This window comes from Oryctolagus cuniculus, chromosome 2 (assembly GCF_051225735.1).
Source record: "Oryctolagus cuniculus isolate XC-2025 breed Fujian yellow rabbit chromosome 2, ASM5122573v1, whole genome shotgun sequence".
Classification (NCBI taxonomy): Eukaryota; Metazoa; Chordata; class Mammalia; order Lagomorpha; family Leporidae; genus Oryctolagus; species Oryctolagus cuniculus.
The window spans coordinates 2846072-2858922 of record NC_142868.1 but is presented as its reverse complement, the minus strand read 5'-3'; the positions used below and the strand labels follow the sequence as shown (position 1 = coordinate 2858922).

Below are 12851 nucleotides of genomic sequence, written 5' to 3'. Positions count from 1 at the left end.
CCGGGCCTGGGGTCCGGGAATCAAAGGTGACAGCTTTACCCACTACCACAGCGCCGGCCCGAAGCTATGTTTAAGAAAAGGTAGAAGAAAATTTAAGATGCAGTCCACACACCCAATAAGCTAAGCGATGCTAAGCAGAATAAATAACAAAGGACCCGCGTCCGGATCAACGAGCGAAGCTGCAGAAACCTGGAGCAGCCCGCACTGCTGGGGCAGCCTGCCTTCCAGAGACAAGGGCAGAGGGAGCAAGGTCAGGGTTTCGGGTCACCTCAAAGCCACCAGCACAGCCACACGGCACAGGCAACAGGGCTGCGGGTCACCTCTGCGAGCCAGGGCGGAGGCAGGAGGAGCCCTGAGCGAGGAGGACGCGAGGCTGGCGCGGCACCCACCTTCAGCCACTGCTCGGCCTGCTCCCTGCTCTGCACGGCGAGCACCAGGGGGTCCGTGCCCTGCTGCGTGATCTTCAGCTCGTGCTTCTTCTTCTTGCTGTCCTTCGGGGTGTAGGTGACGCTGCAGCCCTGCAGCGCCAGCTCCATCTGAGGCTGCTGGTCCTTGGAGCTCTTGTAGCACTGCAGCGACATGACAAAGCCACGTGTGGGGCTCAGGAGGGAGGCGCTCGGGGGGCTCAGGAGGGAGGAGCACAGGCGTCTGGGGGGGGCTCAGGAGGGAGGAGCACGTGGGGGCTCAGGACGGAGGCGCTCGTGGGGGCTCAGGAGGAGGAGCACGTGGGGGCTCAGGATGGAGGCGCTCGTGGGGGGCTCAGGAGGGAGGCGCTCGTGGGGGCTCAGGAGGAGGAGCACGTGGGGGCTCAGGATGGAGGCGCTCGTGGGGGGCTCAGGAGGGAGGAGCACGTGGGGGCTCAGGAGGGAGGAGCACGTGGGGGGCTCAGGAGGGAGGCGCTCGTGGGGGGCTCAGGAGGAGGAGCACGTGGGGGGCTCAGGAGGGAGGAGCACGTGGGGGCTCAGGAGGGAGGCGCTCGGGGGGCTCAGGAGGGAGGAGCACGTGGGGGGCTCAGGAGGGAGGCGCACGTGGGGGGCTCAGGAGGGAGGAGCACGTGGGGGCTCAGGAGGGAGGAGCACGTGGGGGCTCAGGAGGGAGGAGCACGTGGGGGGCTCAGGAGGGAGGCGCTCGTGGGGGGCTCAGGAGGAGGAGCACGTGGGGGGCTCAGGAGGGAGGAGCACGTGGGGGCTCAGGAGGGAGGAGCACGTGGGGGCTCAGGATGGAGGCGCTCGTGGGGGGCTCAGGAGGGAGGAGCACGTGGGGGCTCAGGATGGAGGAGCACGTGGGGGCTCAGGAGGGAGGAGCACGTGGGGGGCTCAGGAGGGAGGCGCTCGTGGGGGGCTCAGGAGGAGGAGCACGTGGGGGGCTCAGGAGGGAGGAGCACGTGGGGGCTCAGGAGGGAGGAGCACGTGGGGGCTCAGGAGGGAGGAGCACGTGGGGGCTCAGGAGGGAGGAGCACGTGGGGGGCTCAGGAGGGAGGCGCACGTGGGGGGCTCAGGAGGGAGGCGCTCGGGGGGCTCAGGAGGGAGGAGCACGTGGGGGCTCAGGAGGGAGGAGCACGTGGGGGGCTCAGGAGGGAGGCGCACGTGGGGGGCTCAGGAGGGAGGAGCACGTGGGGGCTCAGGAGGGAGGCGCTCGTGGGGGGCTCAGGAGGGAGGCGCTCGGGGGGCTCAGGAGGGAGGAGCACGTGGGGGCTCAGGAGGGAGGAGCACGTGGGGGGCTCAGGAGGGAGGCGCACGTGGGGGGCTCAGGAGGGAGGAGCACGTGGGGGCTCAGGAGGGAGGAGCACGTGGGGGCTCAGGAGGGAGGCGCTCGGGGGGCTCAGGAGGGAGGTGCTCGTGGGGGCTCAGGACGGAGGAGCACGTGGGGGCTCAGGATGGAGGCGCTCGTGGGGGGCTCAGGAGGGAGGAGCACGTGGGGGCTCAGGAGGAGGAGCACGTGGGGGCTCAGGACGGAGGCGCACGTGGGGGCTCAGGAGGGAGGCGCACGTGGGGGCTCAGGAGGGAGGAGCACGTGGGGGGCTCAGGAGGGAGGAGCACGTGGGGGCTCAGGAGGGAGGAGCACGTGGGGGGCTCAGGAGGGAGGAGCACGTGGGGGCTCAGGAGGGAGGAGCACGTGGGGGCTCAGGAGGGAGGCGCTCGGGGGGCTCAGGAGGGAGGTGCTCGTGGGGGCTCAGGACGGAGGAGCACGTGGGGGCTCAGGAGGGAGGAGCACGTGGGGGGCTCAGGAGGGAGGAGCACGTGGGGGCTCAGGAGGGAGGAGCACGTGGGGGCTCAGGAGGGAGGCGCACGTGGGGGGCTCAGGAGGGAGGAGCACGTGGGGGCTCAGGAGGGAGGCGCTCGTGGGGGCTCAGGAGGGAGGAGCACGTGGGGGCTCAGGAGGGAGGAGCACGTGGGGGCTCAGGAGGGAGGTGCACGTGGGGGGCTCAGGAGGGAGGAGCACGTGGGGGCTCAGGAGGGAGGCGCTCGTGGGGGCTCAGGAGGGAGGCGCTCGTGGGGGCTCAGGAGGGAGGAGCACGTGGGGGCTCAGGAGGGAGGAGCACGTGGGGGCTCAGGAGGGAGGCGCACGTGGGGGGCTCAGGAGGGAGGAGCACGTGGGGGGCTCAGGAGGGAGGAGCACGTGGGGGCTCAGGAGGGAGGAGCACGTGGGGGCTCAGGAGGGAGGTGCTCGTGGGGGGCTCAGGACGGAGGCGCATGTGGGGGGCTCAGGACGGAGGCGCATGTGGGAGCTCAGGAGGGAGGCGCACGTAGGGGGCTCAGGACGGAGGAGCACGTGGGGGCTCAGGACGGAGGCGCATGTGGGGGGCTCAGGACGGAGGCACACAGGCGTCTGGAGGGGGGGCTCAGGATGGAGGAGCACGTGGGAGCTCAGGACGGAGGTGCACGTGGGGGGCTCAGGACGGAAGCGCACAGGCGTCTGGAGGGGGTGGGGACTGGAGAGCGGCTCTGCAGGGCAGCAGGAGGCAGGCCAAACACACGGTGGCGCTCCCAGCAGCCTGGCTCTCCAGGGCAGCTGCCCGCCAGGTGTGCAGGGTATCCATCCCGGTGGCCCTCAGGGAGGGTCCTGGCAAGAAGCTACCCAGCAATGCAGTTCAAATGAAGGGGTCAGGGGCCCCACGGGAGTGCTGGCCCTGGAGGGCCGCAGAGCTGCCCCCGCATCTGGGCCTCGGTGCTCTGCCTCGCGGCAGACCCTGGGGGAGAGGGCATGGAACGCAAGCCGGGTCTCCCACGTGGTGGCGGCAGTCCGGCTACCTGAGCCATCACCTGTCACCCCCAGGAAGCTGGAACTGGGAGCAGAGCCGGACTCGGGTCCAGGTGCCATGTGAAAGGGGGCACCACGCCCAGTGGCACCTCAGCCGCGAGGCCACACACCCGGCACGCAGGCCACGTCTCGGTGAGGAGAGCCCTACAGAAACAGCGGACGCGGATTCTGAGTTCTGGGGGACGCGGCGCTTTAGCGCGTCCGGTGTCTCCAGCGGCTCTAATGACGCGCTCGCCCTGGCTCTCGAAGAGGAGGAACGGGGGGAGGCTAACTGGGAGACGGACTCGGGGAGCGCGGGAAAGACAGGTGGAGTGCGGAGGCGGGAGCAGGACCTGGAACCCCACCCGCCCACGCCCACACAGCTAGAGCCCCTGCACGCCGCGTTAAACTGCTTCTACAGCGGTCGCACAGCCGTCAGGTCAGACGGTAACTAATGACCACGCCAACCTTCCCCCTTCATTTTTCCCTTTAAAATTCCCCGGGGCAGCATTCCTGGCATGGCTGAAATCCGGGAGAAGCTCAGGCCACCCATGTGGAAAAATACATAGTTTTTTAAAAAATTGAACAAAAGTATTAATTCAACATATGGTTCAGAATCAAACAAGCTGAGAGCCCCGCAGCTCACAGACGAATCCTGATTTTTGAAAAAGCTGGATCTGCTCCACCAGAGACTGATTTCCAAAAACAAATCCTCAATATTCTGCCTGAATTGTCCCGCCTCCAGCAGGCCCCTCCCAGGGTTTTGGGGGGAAAGAGAGAGAAGCTCCCCAGTGCGGTGCGGAGGCTCCGCTTCCCCGGAAGGAGCCCACACCTCACCTTCTCAGCCTCCCGCCTCCGACACAGCCCCTGCCCGAGCAAGGCCTGCAGCAAGGGCTGCGTCTTCCCTCCCTGCTCCGCTGCGCCCCTCCCCTGCTCCCCTGCTCTCCTTACTCACCCCACCTTCCTGTTCTGCTGCTCGGAGGGAGGGGGGAGGGAGGGAGGGGGAGGGAGAGAGAGAGAGAGGGAGAGGGAGGGACAGGGGGAGGGAGGGAGAAGGGGAGAGAGGGAGAGGAAGAGGGAGGGGGGAAGGAAGGAGAGGGAGGGAGGGGGAGGAGGAGGGAGGGAAGAGAGGGGGAGGAGAGAGGGGGAGGGGCGAGAGGGAGGCGGAGAGGGAGGGAGGGGAGAGGGGGAGGTAGGGAGGGAGAGGGAGGGAGGGGGAAGGGAGAGAGAGGGAGAGGGTGAGGGGGAAGGAGGATGAGGGAGGGAGAGAGGGGGAGAGATAGAGGGGGAAGGAGGGAGAGGGAGAGGGAGGGGGAGAGGGAGGGAGGGGGAGAGGGGGGAGGAGAGACAGCGAAAACTGGCTCTGTGCTTCCCCAAAGCACCTCCTGCCTGGCTCTCTGCCCTCTCTGCCGCGAGCTCCCCCCGCCCCCCCCCGCCCCGTCTGTGACCGGCTCTGAGGAGCTCACTGACTCATGCCGAATGCCGGAGACCACAGCGCTGCCCCAGGCTGGGCAGGGCCAGGGCCCGGCAGCTCAGACACCGCATTCCCACTGCCGGAGACCACAGCGCTGCCCCAGGCTGGGCAGGGCCAGGGCCCGGCAGCCCTGGAGAGGTGTACGCTGGGCCCCGCAGGGGCGCACGCTCACTGGTAGGGACCCCGCCAGGCAGGGCTGCCAGGGAACCTCACGCACAGGCAGGCCGGAGGCGCTCACCAGGAGCTTGGTGTCCTTGACGACACACAGCAGCTTGGTCCACTGGCCGAAGCGCTTCTTCCGCAGCAGGAACGCGCAGATCCTGGCGTCCCTCACCAGGTCCATGGAGGCCTCCTCGGAGGGCCACTGGTGCCGGGCCTTCTTCCCCTTCCCGTCCTCCTCCTCCTCGTCGTAGGACTCATACGAGCTACTCATGGCGTCCGAGTCGTAATCTGTCAACAAGAAGGGAGCGGGATGAGGTCTCCTCTCCGTGCCCCGCGTTTATTTCTGACGACAGGGAACTGGACGACACGGGGGATTTGCCCCCTCAGAAGCACGTAACTCCACGACTCACACCGCGGGAACTGAACAGCAACTCCAGATGGAAGCGGCCGAGAACTCCACTCAGAACTTCTGGGCCATCTGTCGCGGACAGGACCGAGTGCAGGCCCAGCGTCCCTCCCCCGGGCGTGCAGGGCGAGTGCCACCTCACTGCGCCACGGCTGCCACGCCGGCCTCTCGCCCCCCAGCTTCTTCGTGCCTCCGTTCCAATCCGCAGCATCTGCCGCCCCCTGGGGCTGCCACACGCACCCTTTCCAATCACCCAAGATCCAACCAGAGGCCCCCATGCCATGCTTGGAACTTTCAAAGCAAGGTGCACCCAGCCCTCCCAGGGCAGTCACCCCAGTCTGTGACAAACCACCCATGGCTATGACCTAAGCTTCCCAGGCATTCGCAGGGTCCTGGCACGTGCTGCTCCTCCACGGCCCTCTGCCTCTGCCTGGACAACGCTCTCGGGTTTCAGGGTTCGCCTTCCTGCTGCTTCTTCCTCGAAACCCTGTGTCGGTAAGGCTGGGTGCTAGGGCCCGAAAGGACGGCGCCCCTTCAAAATTCAGGTGCTGAGGCTGTCCCCACTGGGAGCGTGCGTGGGGACAAGGCTCTCAGCAAGTGGGGTTGTTAAGACTCAGCGAGGGCACAAGGCTAGCAGCCCACTCCTCCTTGTAGGAAGAGAGAGACCCCTGCCTCCACATGGACACCGTGAGCGGACAGGCCAGGGAGACGGCTCACGGCAGAACCCAGCCCTGCTGCCGCCTCTTCCTGACTTCCAGCGCCCACCCCGTGAGAAACAGGGCTCTGTTGCTTGCGCCCCTGGCCTGTGGTGTTTCTGCCTATGACCTGGGAGCTGTGGCCTCTGGGCTTTCCACACTGCCTAACACGAAACCAGCACCCCGCACTGCCACTGTCCCAGACCTGTCTCCCAGTCAGGGCCCAAGCCCGGGAGAGAGCCGGAACACTGCTGACTGCAACATCGCTGGCCTGCAACAGCACGCCAATCTGCTAAGGGAGCCGAGATCATTCCGGCAACGCCCTCAGGGTCGGCTGGCACGCTGGAGACGTGACTAGCTGAGAGCGACCGCCATCTCCACTCCTCTCCCCCAGGCAGGCGATGAGCTCCTTGAGCAGGGTCTGAGTCGTCTCTGAACTCCCTCTACTCCTGGAACCTTCTGGAACACATTCCCTTTTCAAAATAACTCTGAAGAATGAACACCTAAGAGTGAATGACGGGGGGAGAGGCAGCGGCTCGCGTGGAGAGAGGATGGCGAGGGCACCCGGACGCTCCTGGGCTTCTCACCCACCCCTGGTGCATGGCGCTGCACCAGCCGCCTGCCAAGCCCGCCTCCCGTGGCAGCCAGGAGCGCTCACTCAAATGCAGATCTGAGGCCGGTGCCGTGGCTCACTAGGCTAATCCTCCGCCTAGCGGCACCGGCAACCGGGTTCTAGTCCCGGTCGGGGCGCCGGATTCTGTCCTGGTTGCCCCTCTTCCAGGCCAGCTCTCTGTTGTGGCCAGGAAGTGCAGTGGAGGATGGCCCAGGTGCTTGGGCCCTGCACCCCATGGGAGACCAGGAAAAGCACCTGGCTCCTGGCTCCTGCCATCGGATCAGCGCGGTACGCCGGCCGCAGCGCGGCGGCCATTGGAGGGTGAACCAACGGCAAAGGAAGACCTTTCTCTCTGTCTCTCTCTCTCACTGTCCACTCTGCCTGTCAAAAAAAATAATAATAATAAAATAAAAAAAAAAATGCAGATCTGAGTGTGTCCAGTGTCCGGTGAAGGCTGCGAGTACTCGCTAGCCCCCGGGAGCCTCGGAGCCAGCGCCGGGCAGTGCAGAGATGGCAGGTGCGGCCGCCCGGTGCCACCCGGTGCCGCGCGCAGTGTGAGCCAGCCCCTGCGATGAGCTGCTGCAGAGCGGATGAGGAGTCTGAGGACGGCACACCCGGAGCAAGGGCACTGCCAGTCCCGAACGCTTCAGGGGCACGGGCCTTCCGCAGCCCGGGGCCACCTTGTGGGGGTGCGACAGGGAAGGGGCGGGTGCCTGTGGGGGATGTACACACAATTCTGTTTCCAGGACGCCGGGTGCAAGCTCACTGTTTATTCTCCTTGTTAAATACATTGCATTTTCCCATAAAGGGGTTTGTGAGGACTTTAGCATGGCTAGAACACTGGGCTACGGAGGGGAGTGACAGAATACGACAGAGAAGCCAGGCGGGGGCGGGACAGGGCGGGCAGGGGCTCGGGGTGGGCAGTGGACGCGACTGCTCTTTGAGTTTAGGGGCTCGGAGGATCACGGATCCCTAAGACTCAGCTCATTTTCAGGAACGTGAGTTGAGTAAATATTTAATGAGCGAATGAAAAAGATAATTAACGAATACGTGCTCTGTAAACGGGAACCGCCTGCGGGGCCGTTCACCCGGGAGACGTGCTCCTACACTCGTGTGCAGCCGCGAGGCCGGCTTCAATCTGCAGCCAGCGCGGGGCCTCTCGGCCCTCAGCGACAGGACCCCGCGTGCTCACTGCGTGACTGCTCCGAGGCGGCAGCCCTGCAGCGCGCACCTGGGTCTTCTGATTTAGCTGGAAAGCGCACCACGGCCCTGGGAGCCCTCGCCCTCCGCGGGGAGGGGCGGGGTCTACAGCGACACTGTCCAGCCGCCCTGTGACTGAGCAGAAACACCAACTCGCTGTTTTCAAGGGCTTCGGCCTACGTCACAGGAAACAAAGAAAAGAGCGCCAGCAGCTACCCGGAGCTCCCGCTGTCCCCCGGTCACTGCGCTGCTTCCCGGCCCGGCAGGCAGAGCCGCGGTCTGGGGCTGCCTGTAAGTTTCAGATTATGGTCAGTTAGGACTTTGTGAAAACTCAGACAGACACACAGTGGCACAGGACGGAGAGTGGCTGTTTGCGTCCTGGCCCATAGCACCCCGTCTGGGTGCTCAGAGGCGAGCGGGAGGCGCGGGCACTGGCGTGCATGGCCTGGCGTCCCAGGTGGACACCTGCTCTTCGGAGAGGAGGGGGCAGACCAGAGAGCCGCACGGGACTGCGTGGCCCCCGTGTGCCAGCACCGCTGCTGTGACAAGGCGGGACCGCCCTCGCAGCGCCATTCTGATGGGGTACGGGTAGCTCAGAACCACTGTGTTTGACCCATAAAGCACCGCCCCCGGGAAAAGATGAGAAAGGGCAATGCTGCGTACCCCGCACATCCGACAGAGGAGAGCCAGGAGCGGGGGCCCGAGGGGTGGCGCTGCCTCGCCCCTCCCAGGGCCCCAGAGTGCAGACCAGGCTGAGGGACGAGCGAGTCCCAGTATCTGGACTCCTGCACCAGCCCTCAGAGAGAGCGGGAGAACCACGGGGCCGCGGCCATTGCCTGTGCCCTGCTGGCCCTGACCAGGAGGGCGGCAGCAGAACCAGGCCTCTGCCTGCGCTTCCGACCTCGCTTTCTAGAGGGAAGGCTGGCAAAAACCTCAGCGGAGGACGCCTCCTCCCGGGCGGTGGCCACGTCTTCTCCCTCCTCGTGCACTGCAAGTGTCTGGACACAACACGGGCACGGGGTGACCTCTCCATCAGCACCACACGGGGCACGGAGTGACCTCTCCATCAGCGCCACACGGGCACGGAGTGACCTCTCCATCAGCGCCACACGGGGCACGGAGTGACCTCACCATCAGCACCACACGGGGCACGGGGTGACCTCTCCATCAGCACCACACGGGGCACGGAGTGACCTCTCCATCAGCGCCACACGGGCACGGAGTGACCTCTCCATCAGCGCCACACGGGGCACGGGGTGACCTCTCCATCAGCGCCACACGGGCACGGAGTGACCTCTCCATCAGCACCACACGGGGCACGGAGTGACCTCTCCATCAGCACCACACGGGGCACGGAGTGACCTCTCCATCAGCGCCACACGGGGCACAGAGTGACCTCACCATCAGCGCCACACGGGGCACGGAGTGACCTCTCCATCAGCGCCACACGGGGCACGGGGTGACCTCTCCATCAGCTCCACACGGGGTACGGGGTGACCTCACCATCAGCGCCACACGGGGCACGGAGTGACCTCTCCATCAGCGCAACACGGGGCACAGAGTGACCTCACCATCAGCGCCACACGGGGCACGGAGTGACCTCTCCATCAGCGCCACACGGGGCACGGAGTGACCTCTCCATCAGCGCCACAGGGGGCACGGGGTGACCTCTCCATCAGCACCACCGGGGCATGGAGTGACCTCACCATCAGCACCACACGGGGCACGGAGTGACCTCTCCATCAGCGCCACACGGGGCACGGAGTGACCTCACCATCAGCGCCACACGGGCACGGGGTGACCTCTCCATCAGCACCACACGGGGCACGGGGTGACCTCTCCATCAGCGCCACACGGGGCACGGGGTGACCTCTCCATCAGCGCCACACGGGGCACGGGGTGACCTCTCCATCAGCACCACACGGGGCACAGAGTGACCTCTCCATCAGCGCCACACGGGGCACGGGGTGACCTCACCATCAGCGCCACACGGGCACGGAGTGATCTCTCCATCAGCACCACACGGGGCACGGGGTGACCTCTCCATCAGCGCCACACGGGGCACGGGGTGACCTCTCCATCAGCGCCACACGGGGCACGGGGTGACCTCACCATCAGCGCCACACGGGCACGGAGTGACCTCTCCATCAGCACCACAAGGGGCACGGAGTGACCTCTCCATCAGCGCCACACGGGCACGGAGTGACCTCTCCATCAGCACCACACGGGGCATGGAATGACCTCACCATCAGCGCCACATGGGCACGGAGTGACCTCTCCATCAGCACCACACGGGGCACGGAGTGACCTCTCCATCAGCGCCACACGGGCACGGAGTGACCTCTCCATCAGCGCCACACGGGGCACGGGGTGACCTCTCCATCAGCGCCACACGGGCACGGAGTGACCTCTCCATCAGCACCACACGGGGCACAGAGTGACCTCTCCATCAGCGCCACACGGGGCACGGGGTGACCTCACCATCAGCGCCACACGGGCACGGAGTGATCTCTCCATCAGCACCACACGGGGCACGGGGTGACCTCTCCATCAGCGCCACACGGGGCACGGGGTGACCTCTCCATCAGCGCCACACGGGGCACGGGGTGACCTCACCATCAGCGCCACACGGGCACGGAGTGACCTCTCCATCAGCACCACAAGGGGCACGGAGTGACCTCTCCATCAGCGCCACACGGGCACGGAGTGACCTCTCCATCAGCACCACACGGGGCATGGAATGACCTCACCATCAGCGCCACATGGGCACGGAGTGACCTCTCCATCAGCACCACACGGGGCACGGAGTGACCTCTCCATCAGCGCCACACGGGCACGGAGTGACCTCTCCATCAGCGCCACACGGGGCACGGGGTGACCTCTCCATCAGCGCCACACGGGCACGGAGTGACCTCTCCATCAGCACCACACGGGGCACGGAGTGACCTCTCCATCAGCGCCACACGGGCACGGAGTGACCTCTCCATCAGCGCCACACGGGGCACGGGGTGACCTCTCCATCAGCGCCACACGGGCACGGAGTGACCTCTCCATCAGCACCACACGGGGCACGGAGTGACCTCTCCATCAGCACCACACGGGGCACGGAGTGACCTCTCCATCAGCGCCACACGGGCACGGAGTGACCTCTCCATCAGCGCCACACGGGGCACGGGGTGACCTCTCCATCAGCGCCACACGGGCACGGAGTGACCTCTCCATCAGCACCACACGGGGCACGGAGTGACCTCTCCATCAGCACCACACGGGGCACGGAGTGACCTCTCCATCAGCGCCACACGGGGCACAGAGTGACCTCACCATCAGCGCCACACGGGGCACGGAGTGACCTCTCCATCAGCGCCACACGGGGCACGGGGTGACCTCTCCATCAGCGCCACACGGGGCACAGGGTGACCTCACCATCAGCGCCACACGGGGCACGGAGTGACCTCTCCATCAGCGCAACACGGGGCACAGAGTGACCTCACCATCAGCGCCACACGGGGCACGGAGTGACCTCTCCATCAGCGCCACACGGGGCACGGAGTGACCTCTCCATCAGCGCCACAGGGGGCACGGGGTGACCTCTCCATCAGCACCACCGGGGCATGGAGTGACCTCACCATCAGCACCACACGGGGCACGGAGTGACCTCTCTATCAGCGCCACACGGGGCACGGAGTGACCTCACCATCAGCGCCACACGGGCACGGGGTGACCTCTCCATCAGCACCACACGGGGCACGGGGTGACCTCTCCATCAGCGCCACACGGGGCACGGGGTGACCTCTCCATCAGCGCCACACGGGGCACGGAGTGACCTCTCCATCAGCGCCACACGGGGCACGGGGTGACCTCTCCATCAGCGCCACACGGGGCACGGGGTGACCTCTCCATCAGCGCCACACGGGGCACGGGGTGACCTCACCATCAGCGCCACACGGGCACGGAGTGACCTCTCCATCAGCGCCACACGGGGCACGGAGTGACCTCTCCATCAGCGCCACACGGGGCACGGGGTGACCTCTCCATCAGCACCACAAGGGGCACGGGGTGACCTCACCATCAGCGCCACACGGGCACGGAGTGACCTCTCCATCAGCACCACACGGGGCACGGAGTGACCTCACCATCAGCACCACACGGGGCACGGAGTGACCTCTCCATCAGCGCCACACAGGGTCGGAGTGACCTCTCCATCAGCGCCACACGGGGCACGGAGTGACCTCACCATCAGCGCCACACGGGGCACGGGGTGACCTCTCCATCAGCACCACACGGGGCACGGGGTGACCTCACCATCAGCGCCACACGGGGCACGGGGTGACCTCTCCATCAGCGCCACACGGGGCACGGGGTGACCTCACCATCAGCGCCACACGGGCACGGAGTGACCTCTCCATCAGCACCACACGGGGCACGGGGTGACCTCTCCATCAGCGCCACACGGGGCACGGGGTGACCTCTCCATCAGCGCCACACGGGGCACGGGGTGACCTCACCATCAGCGCCACACGGGCACGGAGTGACCTCTCCATCAGCACCACAAGGGGCACGGAGTGACCTCTCCATCAGCGCCACACGGGCACGGAGTGACCTCTCCATCAGCACCACACGGGGCATGGAGTGACCTCACCATCAGCGCCACACGGGCACGGAGTGACCTCTCCATCAGCACCACACGGGCACGGAGTGACCTCTCCATCAGCGCCACACGGGGCACGGAGTGACCTCTCCATCAGCGCCACACGGGCACGGAGTGACCTCTCCATCAGCGCCACACGGGCACGGAGTGACCTCTCCATCAGCACCACACGGGCACGGAGTGACCTCTCCATCAGCGCCACACGGGCACGGAGTGACCTCTCCATCAGCGCCACACGGGCACGGAGTGACCTCTCCATCAGCACCACACGGGCACGGAGTGACCTCTCCATCAGCGCCACACGGGGCACGGGGTGATCTCCATCAGCGCCACACGGGGCACGGGGTGACCTCTCCATCAGCACCACACGGGGCACAGGGTGACCTCTCCATCAGCACCACACGGGGCACAGA

At 66.3% G+C, this 12851-nt stretch overlaps 1 protein-coding gene across 13 annotated transcripts in view; it reads right to left on the bottom strand.

The window, feature by feature from the left end:
* AFAP1 (actin filament associated protein 1) overlaps window positions 1-12851 on the bottom strand; it is a 173848-nt gene that overhangs the window by 70626 nt on the left and 90371 nt on the right. For 12 of the 13 annotated variants that reach the window (XM_089325161.1, XM_089325224.1, XM_089325157.1 and 9 more), the window contains 2 exons: window positions 4953-5164; window positions 390-569 (listed from right to left, as the gene is read on the bottom strand). In XM_089325161.1, the coding sequence (XP_089181287.1) occupies window positions 390-569; window positions 4953-5164 (392 nt within the window). Of the gene's footprint in view, window positions 1-389; window positions 570-4952; window positions 5165-6182; window positions 6962-12851 lie in introns of those variants that run through there. The other variant, XM_089325193.1, reaches the window with a different exon arrangement.